Below are 15,399 nucleotides of genomic sequence, written 5' to 3' on the forward strand. Positions count from 1 at the left end.
CGTTCAATGAGGCTGATACTGCTTCAGCATTTTTCACGCCATGAAAACTAAAGTTTGTTAAGTTATTAGGAAAAAAGTCCAAAAATATAAGAAGCTGCTTCCGTGTTTAAAGATGCTGGTGCTGATTCTTTATAAATATTGCAGAGGTTGGAAGAGGATGTGTCTTTCCAGTCTAAAGTGGGGATGAGGGTGAATTTCTTCTAGAGTTGAGACGTACTTCATTGCATAAAAGAAAATTTAATCTGGCTTCTTTGTCTCCCACAGATTTACTCTATAATGCCATTCCTTTTAAACAAATCACCAAGTAGAGTGGCCGCGGTGGCTCAGTCTGTAACGCGTCTGACTACCATGCTAAAGATCCCGGGTTCGATCCATGGCCGGTTCAAATCCGGGAACTTTGGAAGTGGCCCCGGCGCCCACCCAGCGTCGAATGACATGGGTACCTGGGGGAAACCCTGGGGGGTAAAGGTGGTCAGGGGCGTGATACTCATCACATCACCCCCACTCACGACCGGATCAAGACAGTGTGGGGCGTTCACCCCTACACCCTCTATACGCCTTCATGGCATGGTGCTAAGCACAGGGGAGTACTTTACCTTTTCTTTTTACAGAATGGATGGAAATGACTTGCCTCCAATGCAATGTGGATAGCTTACCCATTTGTGTGACTTTCTATTGCAACACAAAGAAGATGCACCTCCAGAGTGCTCAGTGACCTGTGAACACTGCAATGCTCAAAATTGGACAGTGTTCTGGAAAATAAAGGGAGCTTTCAGAACAAAAGCGACAGGCTAAATGTGTCGCACTTTTCTCAATACAGTGCATCATGTCGCCTCGTTTGCTGTAAGTCTAATCGGGACTGGGTCTACAGCTTAAAGTGGGAACTGAACCAAGTGCCTCCAATGGGTATCGAACCCGGGACCCCTTCATTACGAGGCAACAACGTTACCACTATGATATTGGAGAGGCCCTCACCTCACATGTATTCGCACATGCACATTGAATGTTTTTCTTTAGACTAAAGTGGCCTGTGTCACTTTCCGCCTCGATGTGACATCACCATGTCGATTGTGGCTTGTAGCCTGGTGCTTGTTGCTTCAGTCTGAAAGCTCGAAACAACTGTGATGATATATTTACTAAACCTACCAAAATATGAAGATAACACTCGGAAAGAACCGCCATTCAAAAAAGACAGCTTTCTTGAAAACACTGTTTTTGTCTAGCTACGAATTTCATATTGTAAATTGTATTTTATATTTAGAAATGAGTCTATTTTACAGTAGGGAGATAAACGAAAACCATGGAACAGGAAAGATACTGCCAACTCATGTATTTTAATTGATTTAAGACACTTTTGTGTAAAAAGCCCAAAAAAGCTGCGGAAAAAAAACGCCGGTTAATTATTTTCCAAAAAAGCCATTTTTTTCCGACCACTTCCAACTCTAGAACTCATGTTTTTGAAAGGTGAGAGGTGCATTTTGCTACCATGTTTTGTCACGAAATGATGCAAAATGTAAAATAAACTCAAACATGAAATTAGGGTTTATTTACCAATGGAACACCCTCTGAGGCCTGAATTAACCTGTGAGGTATGCAAATCATGGAAAATTGATTAATTCTGCTGTAAATATTTGAGAAGCAAAAAATTGACTCCTTTACATAGGAATAAACTTAATACTCTGATAACTATATAATAAATGTACAATTACAAGTGAAATTTTAATTTTGTATTTAGTAAGTGTAGTTCTTAAATCAAATTTATGTTTCCATCTATCATTTTAACATCAAAATGCCATTTTACGTACCACTTTTGATCCCAAAATATTCCTGTTTTTGGACTGAAACCTTGATCTTTTATTCACCATAAAATGGGGCTCTATTGATTACATATGAAAGTTAATATAATTTACAAATGGCCACTTTAGCTTCATTGGCATTATGTCACTCTTTTATCTAGGTTTCTGATGGCATTTTCACATAACTGCAGCTCACTCTGCCAAGTGGCACATTGAATTTCTTCTTTGAAGAAAGCTCGTCAATGTTTGCAGGACCTACCTTTCACCTAAAAATTAATGCAGTAGCATCAAACTGCATCATTTTCTCTTTGTCACTTATGTAAATCGATATAATCAAGTATTTGGCAAAACAATATTTTTCTTAGAACAAAAAACTGCCGTAATTAGTTTAAACAATATGCACATGTTCCACAGTTGATTGATTGATTGATTTGCTTTATTTTACTTCGATTTTTGTGCCACTTTTGGCTAATTTGCGAAGATGGGGATGACATGATAAAATTGACGAATACACTCTCACAAACATCCATGCCAATGCCAGGATTCGAACCCGGAACCCCTGGCATCATACCGCGATGTGCTAACCACTCCGCCACGAGGGCCAGCTAATGTTCCACAGTGTTTCACTCCATAACTACATCTATAATGGCCTACAAGTGAAGAATGCTGTATCAAAACAGTGTAGCCCACATAGTAACCATAACGGGAAAACATCCAGTAACTCCTATATGAAAACTTGCTGACCACACATCACCTTGTAACTGGTTGGATGATGGCCCACCTCTGCTGAGGCATGTGGGAATGAGGCCGGCAGTCGGTAGGTAGACCCTGGCCCTCAAGGGCTGTTCCATCATGAGTTATGAGAACAACGTAGGAATTCAGATTTAAAGAGCATATTATGCTACTGCAATTCTTGGCTATGAACATGCTACTATCTTTTTCTGTGTAAGAGAAGTAGGACTGCCAGCACATACAAATATTTAAAATAAAATAGCAGAAATGCAGCAGTGCCAGATCAACTCTATCCAAAATATGTACATGCCTGTGGAACGCCCATGGAAGACATGACAGCTTGATTGTAGAATATCCTTCCGAAATGGTGTCTGTCAGGAAATACATCTGCTTGCCGAGGTAGATTAGCTCCTCCAGAGTCAACCAAATAAATGCAGGGTAGGTGGTTCTCCTGTGCAACTTCCTGAGCTCGCAAGTGTTTCTTCACTGTGATAGGGTAGTAAGTCCCGCCTTTGACTGTGGCATCATTTGCAACAATCAAGCATTCCCTCCTGGAAAAAGAGATAAATAAATGCAAAGTAACATCGTGAGGTTCACCCACGCTCTAATACGTAGGGTTAACTGAGTGGTGAGGTAAAGGCAAGTGGTGCTGATCACATCACTCCACATCCCCTGACATACACTTTCACAGAATGTTGCAATGTGCATATGTTAGCCTTACCTCTCACTTTACATATTCCATAAAATTAAAACTGTTAACAAGTGGCAGCATATATGTTGCTTCTAGCATGGCACTAACATGAACAATTATTAATATTTTGGGAACTGAGAGATGCAGTAGTAAATAAATACTGAAACATTTATGTTTGATTTGATCTTTAAGTCCACTTTTTAAGCACAGAAGGCTAATTGAGACTGGACCTACAGTTTGATTGATTGATTGGCTTTATTTTACTTCGCTTCTTGTGCCACTTTTGGCTAATTTGCGAACATGGGGATGTGTGATGATATGATGAAATTGATGAATGGACATTCACAAACATCCATGCCCAGGCCAGGATTCGAACCTGGAACCCCTGGCGTCGTAGCGTGATGTGATAACCACTCTGCCACAGGGGCCGGCTGGACCTACAGTTCAAAGTGCAATCTGAACCACTATATGCTTCCAAACCCAGGAGCCCTTTAATATAAGGCAACAGCATTACCACTATGCCATAGGGAAATTCAAAGAGAGAAGAAACTTATGTACTATGTTTTCCAGAAAGCTTTTATTATTATTATTTTCATGGGTGTCCGGAAGGGGGGCAAGAGGGGCCATGCACCCCCCTGGAAAATGAAAGTCAACCAAAAATTTTATATTTCACACATATAATTTCATTTTAGCCACAATAATATGTGTTAATTATTGCATGAATACCATAAATTCAAAATTAAGCAATGTTTTTTAGGGAACAGCACTATTTTTGGAGAAAATGTGCCTTGTTTGGAAAAAATACCTACCTTGCCCCTCCCTGGAAAAATGCTGCAGACATCCATGATTATTATTATTAACAATAATAATAATTTCAGTAGCCACTACTATCATCCTTGGAACTTTCTGTGCTGTTGCTGTTGCCAAAACAGCTTTATGGAAAATTGAGTGAATAAGTTCCTCAGTATTTATAAACAATTACATTAAACATAACAATAAAGAGGAGACAATACAATCAAATTCAAGACTTGTATTACTAATAACACATGAAAATTTACACTCATCAATTACAATAATATATACATGAGTTGATAATTTAGGGTGTCTACTGAAATAAGAAATCCAAAATTCCTGACTTTTTCTTGACCTTTCATATCCTTTTCTAGACCTTTTTTTTCATTTTTCTTAACATTTATATAATCGCCCCCTACTTACATATAGTTGGAAAACGTATACAAGAATTAATTCTTAAGAAACAAAATGTACAAATCTAAACCAGAACTCAATACAATTTTCGATTTCCAAATATTTAATTTTATCAAATACAAGTACAGGTACATATACTGTACTGTAAAAAATATCTTGACCACAAACATAATTTCTTGACTGGCAGACACCCTGTAATTATATAGCTATACAATTAATTAATGCACAGCTAAGATTTCATTAACATATTGTGTATGATTCATAACGGAAAGTATTAATTGTTTTTCTAAATAATTTTACTCTCATAGGTAAATATGTCAATGCTTTTTCTTTTATTTTTAAATAAGAAATTGTTATCTTGCACATTTGTGGTGACTTCTTTTTAGAATGTGTGTAAGCCAACCCACTTAAGTACACATAAACATCAGCGACAATAGAAATAGTTATTACTAATACATACTTTGGAACTCACCCACAAACAGAGCCTATGCCAGTAATAATGCCACCGGCCGGAACCTCTTCCTTGCCATACAATCTGTATCCTGCAAACTGCGAGAGCTCCAGGAATGGAGATCCTGGGTCTAATAGAAGGTTAATCCTTTCCCTCACTGGCAGCTTTCCCCTCGAGACATGCCGCTCCAATGCTTTGGTTCCTCCACCTTTGACAATCTGCTCAGTGTTCTCCCTGAGTTGCCCAACCAACTTCTGCATTTGATCATAGTTGTGCTGCAATGAAATTTCCTTACCATTAACAACCCACTTCTATATGTAATGGAATTACAATGTTTAAAGTAGGATTGGACCTTGAATCAATACCCCTGCTGACACTCCTACCACTTCCAACTGACACTTGAAAATAGTAACTATTCAAAGTAGTATAAACTGTAATATATAAATTTTCCTATTAGAACTATATCATAGAAATCTACCAGTTTTGCTTTAAAATTCATAATTGCACATGACATAATCATTTAATCACAAAATCTATTTCTTCCAACAAGGTGGTTGTAAAAATAATGAAAATGATGCATTCTACAAATGAAATTACATCATAACTTGGAACTGCGAAGAATCAACATTTCAGTGCTAGAAGTAACTATCTCCAAGTTTCAAATTCTTGCTCATAGAGCATAGCAGTGTGACCATAATATTTTGCCTCCAAAACGGGACATCAAAAGGTGTCAGGTTACCCCCCTCCTTTCCCTGAACTGGCAGTTAGGCCTAATTATAGAATAATTGTTATTAACATATTAATATTAAATAATAATACATTAATAATAACAATTATTGACATATTACTTTATAATATTGATTATAAAATAACAATTATTTTACATTTTATTAAAGTATAGATCACATAAATGATACACCATAAACAATAAATGAAATATTATCTCCCATTTTCAAAAGATATTAACCATTGTAAACTCGGTATGACTTAGCCTACATGGTGTTTCTTCTCCTTTCTGGTCAACCTTTGATTTTAGTCCTACGTTGAAGTTGAGGAATGCTAGATGTATTAATCAGAACAGCTATATTCTTTACAAACAATTTAGAAAACTCCCCACAAATCTGACACACAACGATTTGTCTTTATAATTTGTGTCAAGACAGGAATTTAAATTCTTGTTGCAGGTCAGTATTGAAACTACATGTGCTTCACGGCCATGCTTATTCACTGTTATACAAATAAGGGAACGCACACAAAAAATACAACCCACGACGCGAGCTAACAAACAGTATACTGCTGTCTGCTCGAAAGTTCTCCACGACAATGGAACATTTTGATTGTTGAAATGCAGACCAAATTCCATCAACGTTGTTTTTTGACTTGGTTTTCAAGCCTTTTTAAAATGGGACAAATAGTTATTTTAAATAATATCGACGGATGACAGGGACACGCCTCTGAAACGGGGACTATCCCGGTCAAAACGGAACGTATGGTCACCCTATCAAAGAGGCATCAGTAAGTTTGTGTTACAACAGCTAAACATAATACAAAGTTATTTAAATATGCTTTTTTTCTCAAAAACTGTCTTCAATGAAGTAATGCCACTTGCGCTCTGTACACTTCATATGTAGCTTGCACGAGCAGGCATCCTTGGTTTCCAGTTATCTCAGACAAGAGACTTTTCTGGATTCTCATGCAAGGTTCAAAGAGGGTTTCACACCGAGACCAAATTTTACATGATCAATGCAGTGGTTGGAAGTAGCACACTACTTGTAGCTGTAGCAGTGCTACATTTTTAAAGCTGTAGCTGTAAAAAGCTACAAAATTCCTATAGCTTGTAGTGAAAATTTTGCTACAGCAACATTTCATTACTACTTCGGTATGGTCCCAACACCTCTCGCTCGTTTATTTCATGATTTTTAACATTCGTACTTCCCTATTCTGCATTACGAAAGATTCTTCAAGGTGGTATTTTGATTTTTTTCATGAAAATAATTTCAATTTTTGACATGAGGAGTTATTGTTCTTCCTTTTTTCGCTTGCAAAACACACAATAAGGCAAGACAGCTTGACTAGCGTGGTAGATCATCAGTGGGTATGCAGTGTTTCCAATCTTCTCAACTGAAAAATCCCCATGAACCATGCACGCGTAGCCCCACAAACCATTCATGGATAGCCCAATTCATGAATAGCCCCACGAACCATGCACGTATAGCCTCACAAACCATGCACGGCAAGGTTAGGTTAGGTTAGGCAAACATAGTTAAAATTTTCATCTTCTTGCAAAACAAAGGCGTATTTGGAAACACTGACAGGGGGTTAAGTCATCAAATGTACGTAACATCTGGTTCACGTAGTGGAAGGAAATGAAAGCAACTGCCTGTCTTTACCCCCCAGGCTTTCCCCCAGGTACCCATGTCATTCGACACTGCCCGGGATCTTTAGCATGGTAGTCAGACACATTACCGACTGAGTCACCGCGACGGTAACGGTTCCGATTGTTTTATGATTTCTCCTAGCACAAAGACTAATTATCATAGAATTTTGGAAATCATTGTCACACGAAATTTGAACCTTCCTTAAAGTAATGAGCACTGTTTGGACTCAAAAAAAGTTATTTATGTTGAAAAAAAAAAACCTTGAAAATTACCTTACTCACTTCTCATGGACAAGATATTCTCCATCGACAAGCGACAGTAAATATCGTAGAACCGTGGGAATGAATAATGTCACATCATTAGAAGAAATACCGTGGTACCAGTTTCAAAGATCGGCAACACATTAAAATCTCATATTTTGTGTTTCGCATGGTTCACACTTACCAATTGTGTATTGCGAAACATACACGAAAACAAATGCAATTTTTCACATTCTGAGTGCTTTTTTTTTATTCCTTTCTTCACTTCCGGAACACACAATATGGCGGGCACATTTTGACTCATGTTGTGGGTATGCAGTGTTTCAACCTTCTTCACCGAAAAATACCTACTATCATGTTAGTCACTGGTGGAAATTATACATTATGCACGGGTAGCTGATGGATAGCCCCACAAACAATTTCCGATAAGGTTAGTTTTGGTTATGTTAGGCAAGCATAGTAAAAAAAAAGGGGAGTTTGAAACACTGACAGGGCCTTACGTCATCAAACGTACGCAGCATCTGGTTGTCGTAGGGCAAGCAAATGAAATCAATGGCAATTGTGCGTCGGTGAGATATTTCTCTTGAAAAATACATGATTTCCCGGTCAAATATATTCCACAATGAAATAAAATACCTCGACGAACATTGTAAACCTTGGAGAAACTCATTTCCGTAAGTAGTTTCTTGTGTAAAATTGAAGAAATGTGTCTCCGATGTATGAAACTGTTACCGAAGTAAATCGGAACCTAAATAGAATGTATGGTAACATTATTATAGTATAGGGGTGACGAATTTCTTTAAATTTACAGGAGAAAGTACTTACAGAAATCGTTTCTGTAGCGTTGTGGAAGTTCGTGAATGTAGTTTTGATCCATTTTAATGCGAATACATGTTGTTTTCTACAAAAATCTCTGTCCGAAACGCTGTTTCTGCTGCCGCCATTTGCTTTCTGCACGAGAGCACAATGTTCCGTGTATTAGATGACATAATCCCGTAGTCAGTGTTTCAAACTCGCCGTGTTTTCACTAGAACATGACGTGTTGAGTATTTTTTTTTTTACTACGCTTGCCTAACCTAACTTAACCTACCCTAACCTTACGGAAAATGGTTTTTGGGGCTAACGTGAATGGTTTGTGTGGCTAACATCAATGGTTTGCGAGGCTATCGTCATTGGTTTGCGAGGTATTAGCATAATTTCAAATCCATGCACGAAAGTAGGTATTTTCCGGTGAACGAGGTTGCAACACTGCATAAATCGACAAAACACTCGCACAACGTGTGATGAACCAGTACACTGTCGCCATAATGTGTGTTACAGAATCGAAATAACAAGTAACAGTAAGTACTCGTAAATGTAATAAATAGACATTATCTTAGTTAGAAATGTATTATTTCACCTTAGGAAATGTTCAGCATTCCAAAATAGTACGTTAGCAATGTAAAAAAGTGTGAAATATATGATTTATAGGTGTCACCCCCATACTATAATAGTACCGAATGTATTTAGGGGCCTTATTTGGTACTAGTTTGCTATCCTTCGGACAGATTTCTTCATTTCTACAGAAGAAACTACTTACCGTAATAAGTTCCTGTAGTATTGTCTAACATCGGGAAGGTGTTTTGTGTGCAATTCAGGTAAGTTTTCTGTTTCCTGGAAACGGATTTCTTCAAATTTAAAAGTTTGGGGCTCATTTGGGGGCAGATGACTCCGGCCAATTTCTAACATGCTTTTAACAGGGAGTCTATAGAGAATGCCGGGGAGCCGGAACGGATGTCAATTACCCCAGGGGCGGAGTCCGGAATCGGTGGGAAATTTGGACTCAAAAATTTCAAACGAAAATAATTTTTAGTTTACATTTCCCACCGATTCCGGGATGGATAGCCCCAAAAACCATTCACGGAATGTTCTGCGAAGCAGATAGGTAAGTACGAATGTAAAAAATTGACGAAACGAAGAATTTATAGGTGTCCGAAGGATAGTAAATATTTACCCTTTATTTTAATGCTAAGGGAACCAAACCTAACCACGAAAGCATATATTGAACAAAACCTTCAGTAATCGCTAAAACTCCGCAGTGTGTGTTAAGAGACGTACATCGAAATCGAACCATGTAAAAATCGCATTCGTAGCATGATGAAATCGTAATAAAACAAAAGGAACTTGGGCTGTAGTTTTTTCTGTAAAAATGAAGAAATGTGTCTCCGATATAACGAAATGTTACCCTCTTTTCTAACAACGTCTACTAAACGCCAAAAATACACATTCCTGTGATAAAAGGCGACATGTTGAAAAAATTGGAGAATCTGGCGCTGACATGTGACGTATCATAAGCATGCTGGCAGTTGTTTTTTTTTTTTTAAGTGCAAGGATTATCACTCTATTTGCATGTTTCACATGTAAAAATAAAATTAATCGTTAAGATTACCAGCTATTTATTTTCCATGCTTTGATGACTTAACACTTTACACTAACCTTGTACTCTGCAGCATTTTTATCGGGTAGTGTTCCAACTATTGCAACTTCATCTGTGTGATAATAGCGGTGGCAAACATATCTTCTGCACATGTGCGTTAATGTTCTTGTAAACATTTTGACCGTAATTTAAAAACTATTCGAGTGAGATGAAAGTGACAAAAAAACAACTGAATGTTCTATTAGAGTTTCGCGGTTTTCAAAAATACCACCAGCTCATTCCTTCACCTGCGCACACTGCCATATTGTTAAAGTACAACAGCTGATAACTAGGGTCTCACTTATTGCACCCAATTTGAAGACACTCCGTTTTCTGATCTGACGTCAAAGAGATATTCGTTCGTTCTTAGGTTAGGTTTGTTAGGTTTAGTTCTAGTATCATGCGTATAATGCAATATTTATGGAATTAACAAAAAGTTATTGCACCTTCCGTAACAACACGGTAAAATTCAGTGACGTCAGAACACGGAGTGTCTTCAAGTTGGGTGCGATAAGCGAGATCCTGAAACGGGCTCACTCTCCACTCGTGCTCTCCACACGATAACCCTACCAGTGACGTGCTACCCCTATCTAACTCTACAAGAAAGTCCATTTACACTGAATCTCAATTACGTGGTTAAGTACACAGCTTATTCCTGTGGATCTAAAACGTCTGTGTGGGTTCTTCCATGTTCATAGTTCTTACAGGAAATAATCTAATCTTATTGTTTATCCGCAAAATCATCGGCGGCGTCAGGAATAAATGTAGGTATGCGATGCATGTATGCTTTAACCATTACAGACCAATCAACTTTTAGTAGGCTTCTATGAAAATATGTCAAACTGAACAATGTGAAGGCCTCCCCGATGGCGCAGTGGTAGCGTCGTTGCCTTGTAATCAAGAAGTCCCGTGTTCGCTACCCGGTGGAGGTACAAGTGGTTCGGATCCCACTTTAAATTGTAGGTCCAGTCCCGATTAGCCTTTCTGTGCATAAAGTGGTCTTAAAACAACAAATCAATCAATGAAGAATGTGTAGGGTGACCAGATATTTGTTGACCAAAAAGAGTAGGGTGGCTATTTGTTATTGCTTCTATTATCGCCCCTATAAAATAGGCCTACACTCTACAGATTCAAATTACTTATGGGTCTAATGTAATTAGCTAATTACAAATACTTACTCACCAATGGAACCATCGTTCATACTTCTGGGATGAATTTGAGTATATTTCTTGAGTATATTTTAATCGTACTTTACTGCCAGTCCAAACTCTTCACAGGTCATGTCCACATTGAATTTCACTTTCATTACTTGTTCGAGTGTTGACACCAGGAGTGTACTTTTTCCCTCTCGCCAATAAGTTTTTTATAACACTGAAGAGTCTTTCACAACTAACATTTGTACCAGGCAGAGTAAACAAGAATTTTATAAGAGGCACAATCACTTTTAAATTTGACCCAGCCTGTACTAAATCTTTGCACACTGACCTCCACTTACCCATCATTGATTCTTTTCTTTCCCCCCAATCTTCAAGATGTTTTTCAACGGCTTTTGAAATTGCACAGTAAGTTTAAAAATATCATTATTAGAGCTGAGCCGATACCGATGCCGATGTATCGGTATCGGAAAGTATCGGTTATAATTCAGCTACCGATACCAGTCGATACTTTCCTGCATTTTGGTCTTTCACGGGGTCCGCAAAAATCTTGACAGTCTAATTATCCTGGAAATTATGCAAAATTAAAACTTCTTTTTTATTTTACACTAATTTTGCTAATTTTTCATGAAAAACTATATTTTGTAACTACATAATATCTATTTTAATATTCTGATGCAATTCTTGAATATTCTAAAGCAAATTTCTTGGTATGTTGATGCATACCAATACACACCAATATTGATCAATATTTTGAACAAATTTTAATTATTGCAATTTTCAAGTATCGGTATCAATATCGGTTGGAATCGGTAAGAGTATCGGTTCAAAGTGGTATCGGCTCAGCCCTAATCATTATCATTAAATTCCAATGAATTTGAAATATGTTTTGCTTGTTGATAAAATATGAAAATGACTCTTGAAATTGTTCATAGGAAATTCTTGAGTCAAAGAGTAAATACTTCAGTTTGTTGACATCTTGACGTTTTCCGTTCTGTGGATTTTAAGGCATTTTTACGCGTAAAATAATGATTGAAATTAAATATCAAGGAAAAGAGTATATTTGGGGATTTTTGTAAATTGAAAAGAGTATAGCCCCACCTAGTGGTTGCATGACCTTGTCGCTGGTGGTGGGGCTTGCGTGCTCTAAAGATCCTCTAGGCTATACTGGCGGTGGCACAGCTACCGGTAGGGTCACCCATGGCAGACAGACTAGAGGGGAGGAGCCAGACAAAGAAGCAACCAATCGGTCAACGGCTCTGACGACGGATGAAGATGCATAAATATCTCAACGGCGAAGGAGGCGGAAGAACCTAAAATCCTCTGCCTTGAGGAAAGGGTGTTGACCGAAAGGCTAAGGGAGTAAACCCTGAAAGAAAATCCTGGTCCCCCAGGTTGGGGGTTGGGCGTGGGGCCAACACCCACACCCTGGAAAAATTTATCTCGTTAAAAGTAATCAAAGAGCTATCCCCGGACGGAAACATTTGACGACGAACTGGCGAAAGAAAAGGACAATGATATATGGAACTTGGAATGTAAGGAGTTTAAATGGAAAAGAGGTAGAAATTGTCTCTGAAATGAAAAAGACAGGAGTGAAATACTTGGCAGTAACAGAAACTAAGAAGAAAGGACAGGGATGTATAACATTAGAGGATGGATATATGCTAATATATAGTGGAGTACCAAGATCTGAGAGGGCAAGAGCAGGAGTAGGTTGTATCATTCATAAGGATAATATTAAAAACATAACCAACTGGACAGCTATTAACGAAAGAATTATGATAGTATCCATCAACGACGATAACCATGAAAGGAATTTAATAATAGTGTATGGACCTAACGAAGATGAAACAGTTGAGAAAAGAGAGACTTTTTATGAAGAACTCCAGAGTACCATAGATGATATCACAATAGGAAATATCATCATTCTGGGAGATCTTAATGCAAGAGTAGGCAACAATCCAGAAGAGGCTGAGATGGTTATTGGCAAATACGGCGAAGAACACTGTTCAGACAATGGACAAAGACTGATAAATCTTTGTATTGCAAATGATCTTATAATTACAAATACAAAATTCGACCATAAAAAGATACACCTATATACAAGAGCTGAACCCTCTAAGAACGAAAAATCAATAATCGACTACATAATTATAAACAGAGACCAAATGAAATATGTAAGAGATGCAAGAGTTTGGAGAGGCCCAGAAATTGGCAGTGACCACTATCTTCTTATAATGAAATTAGTAACACAAGTTAAAGAAAATAATCTTAAGACAAAGAAAAAGCATGTGTCAGAATCTCTCAAAAGTTATAAGTTGAAGGAGAAGAAATATCAGGATATCTATAAAGAGAAAGTCAAGGATAAAATAGAAAAGCTAGGGACAGGAAGGGATACAATAGATTTGGAAGAAAGTTGGATGAATTTCAAGAAAATAGTGCTTGATGCAACAAAGGAAGTATGTGACACATACAGAATAGGAATAAAGAAGAAGAGGACCCCATGGTGGACAGAGGAAGTAAGAGAACAAGTGAAACAAAAGAAACAAGCATGGCATAAATATTTAACAACAAAAGACAAAGAAGACTACCAAAAATACAAATTGGAAAGACAACGTACTAAAGAAATGGTAATTCTTGCAAAGAAAGAAGCATGGGAAGAATTTGGTAAATTTATGGAAAATAATTATAAAGAAAACAAGAAACTGTTTTATAAAGTGTTAAAAAATATGAGGAAAGATAAAGAATGTCCACTGAAATTCATCGAAGATAAAAATGGGAAAATGTTAACAGAAGAAACAGAAGTTATGAATCGGTGGAAGGAATATTTTATGGAATTGTTAGAAGGTACAAATATGGAGGAACAAGCTGATGAAACAACTCTAGAAGTTATATTGGAAGAAGATGACACAATTAAGGAAGAAGAACTTAATAATGCCATAAAAAAGGTAAAAATCGGTAAAGCTGCAGGTCATGACAGGATTACACCAGAAATGGTTAAATATATGGGAAGTACAGGAAAGAAATTATTACTCCATACTATTAACCTTGCTTGGAAATACAAAAAGACACCAAAAGACTGGAGAATTGCAGTGATCACACCAATATTCATAAAAGGAGACAACCGATTATGTTCAAATCACAGAGGAATTTCATTGTTGAGTGTCGCAGGTAAAATCTATGCAAGAATATTGGAATACAGACTCAGGCAAGAAATTGAACACCAACTAGAAGAAAGCCAAAGTGGATTTAGACCAAATCGAAGCTGCCAGGACTTAATTTTTACACTAAGACAAATATCAGGAAAAGTGATAGAATATAATAAAGAAATTCATATGTGTTTCATAGATTTGGAAAAGGCATTTGACAGGGTACCTTGAATTAAATTATGGGAAGTGCTGCAAAGAAGAAAAGTGAATGATAACCTGATCGCTAGCATACAGAGCTTTTACAATAACTGTTGTAACTACATCCGTACAAGTAACATAAAATCTGATGAATTTTATACATCAACTGGAGTAAGACAAGGCTGCATTTTAAGTCCACTTCAGTTCATAATTTTAATTGATGAAATTACAAAAACTTGCAAAAGAAAGATTAAACCCTTTACTGTTGGGAATTGGCTCATGAGACCTGTACAAATATCAGAACTAGCTTTTGCAGACGATCTCGTTTTATTTGCTAAAACTGAAAAGGACTTACAATATAATTTAGATGTATGGAACAGAGAACTACAAAAGGTAAATATGAGAATTAACACCAGTAAAACAAAAACAATGATAATAAGTAGAGAACATAGAACTCATACCATTAAGATAGGAGGTGAGAGCTTGGAACAAGTAACAAAGTTCAAGTATTTAGGGTCTATAATAAGCAGCAGTGGGAAAATAGATGAAGAAGTAAATAATAGAATTGCTGCAGCAGGATGATTATATCATGCTCTAAATAGAAACTTCATAAATAAAAAGGAAATTACGAAGAAAACAAAGTTGACAGTTTACAAAACAACGTATGCACCTACACTAATTTACGGTTGTGAATCATAGCCACTAACAACTAATTATTCTAGCAAACTTCAAGCAACTGAAATGAGATACCTAAGAAGAATAGAAGGAAAAACAAAACGAGATAGAGTAAGGAATCAGACAATTCGAATGAGCCTTAGGACCCAACCTTTACAACAACAAATAGAAGCGTCGCAGTTGAGGTGGTTTGGTCATGTTCACAGAATGAGTGAAGAAAGGATACCTAAAAAGATATGGCAAGCTAAAGTAGA

The 15,399-nt window shown here is 37.2% G+C and overlaps 1 protein-coding gene across 1 annotated transcript in view; it reads right to left on the reverse strand.

Annotated features, from left to right (window-relative positions):
• Positions 1–10,486, reverse strand: part of Mccc2 (methylcrotonyl-CoA carboxylase subunit 2) — a 37,740-nt gene extending 27,254 nt beyond the window's left edge. The window contains exons 1-3 of the mRNA XM_083143140.1: positions 9,990–10,486; positions 4,898–5,151; positions 2,839–3,079 (exon numbers count right to left, since the gene is read on the reverse strand). Of these exons, the coding sequence (XP_082999266.1) occupies positions 2,839–3,079; positions 4,898–5,151; positions 9,990–10,106 (612 nt within the window). The 5' untranslated portion in view covers positions 10,107–10,486. The remainder of the gene's footprint in view (positions 1–2,838; positions 3,080–4,897; positions 5,152–9,989) is intronic.
• Positions 10,487–15,399: the final 4,913 nt, after the last annotated feature.

Source organism: Lepisma saccharinum, chromosome 21 (assembly GCF_977018435.1).
Source record: "Lepisma saccharinum chromosome 21, izLepSacc3.1, whole genome shotgun sequence".
NCBI classification, from domain to species: Eukaryota; Metazoa; Arthropoda; class Insecta; order Zygentoma; family Lepismatidae; genus Lepisma; species Lepisma saccharinum.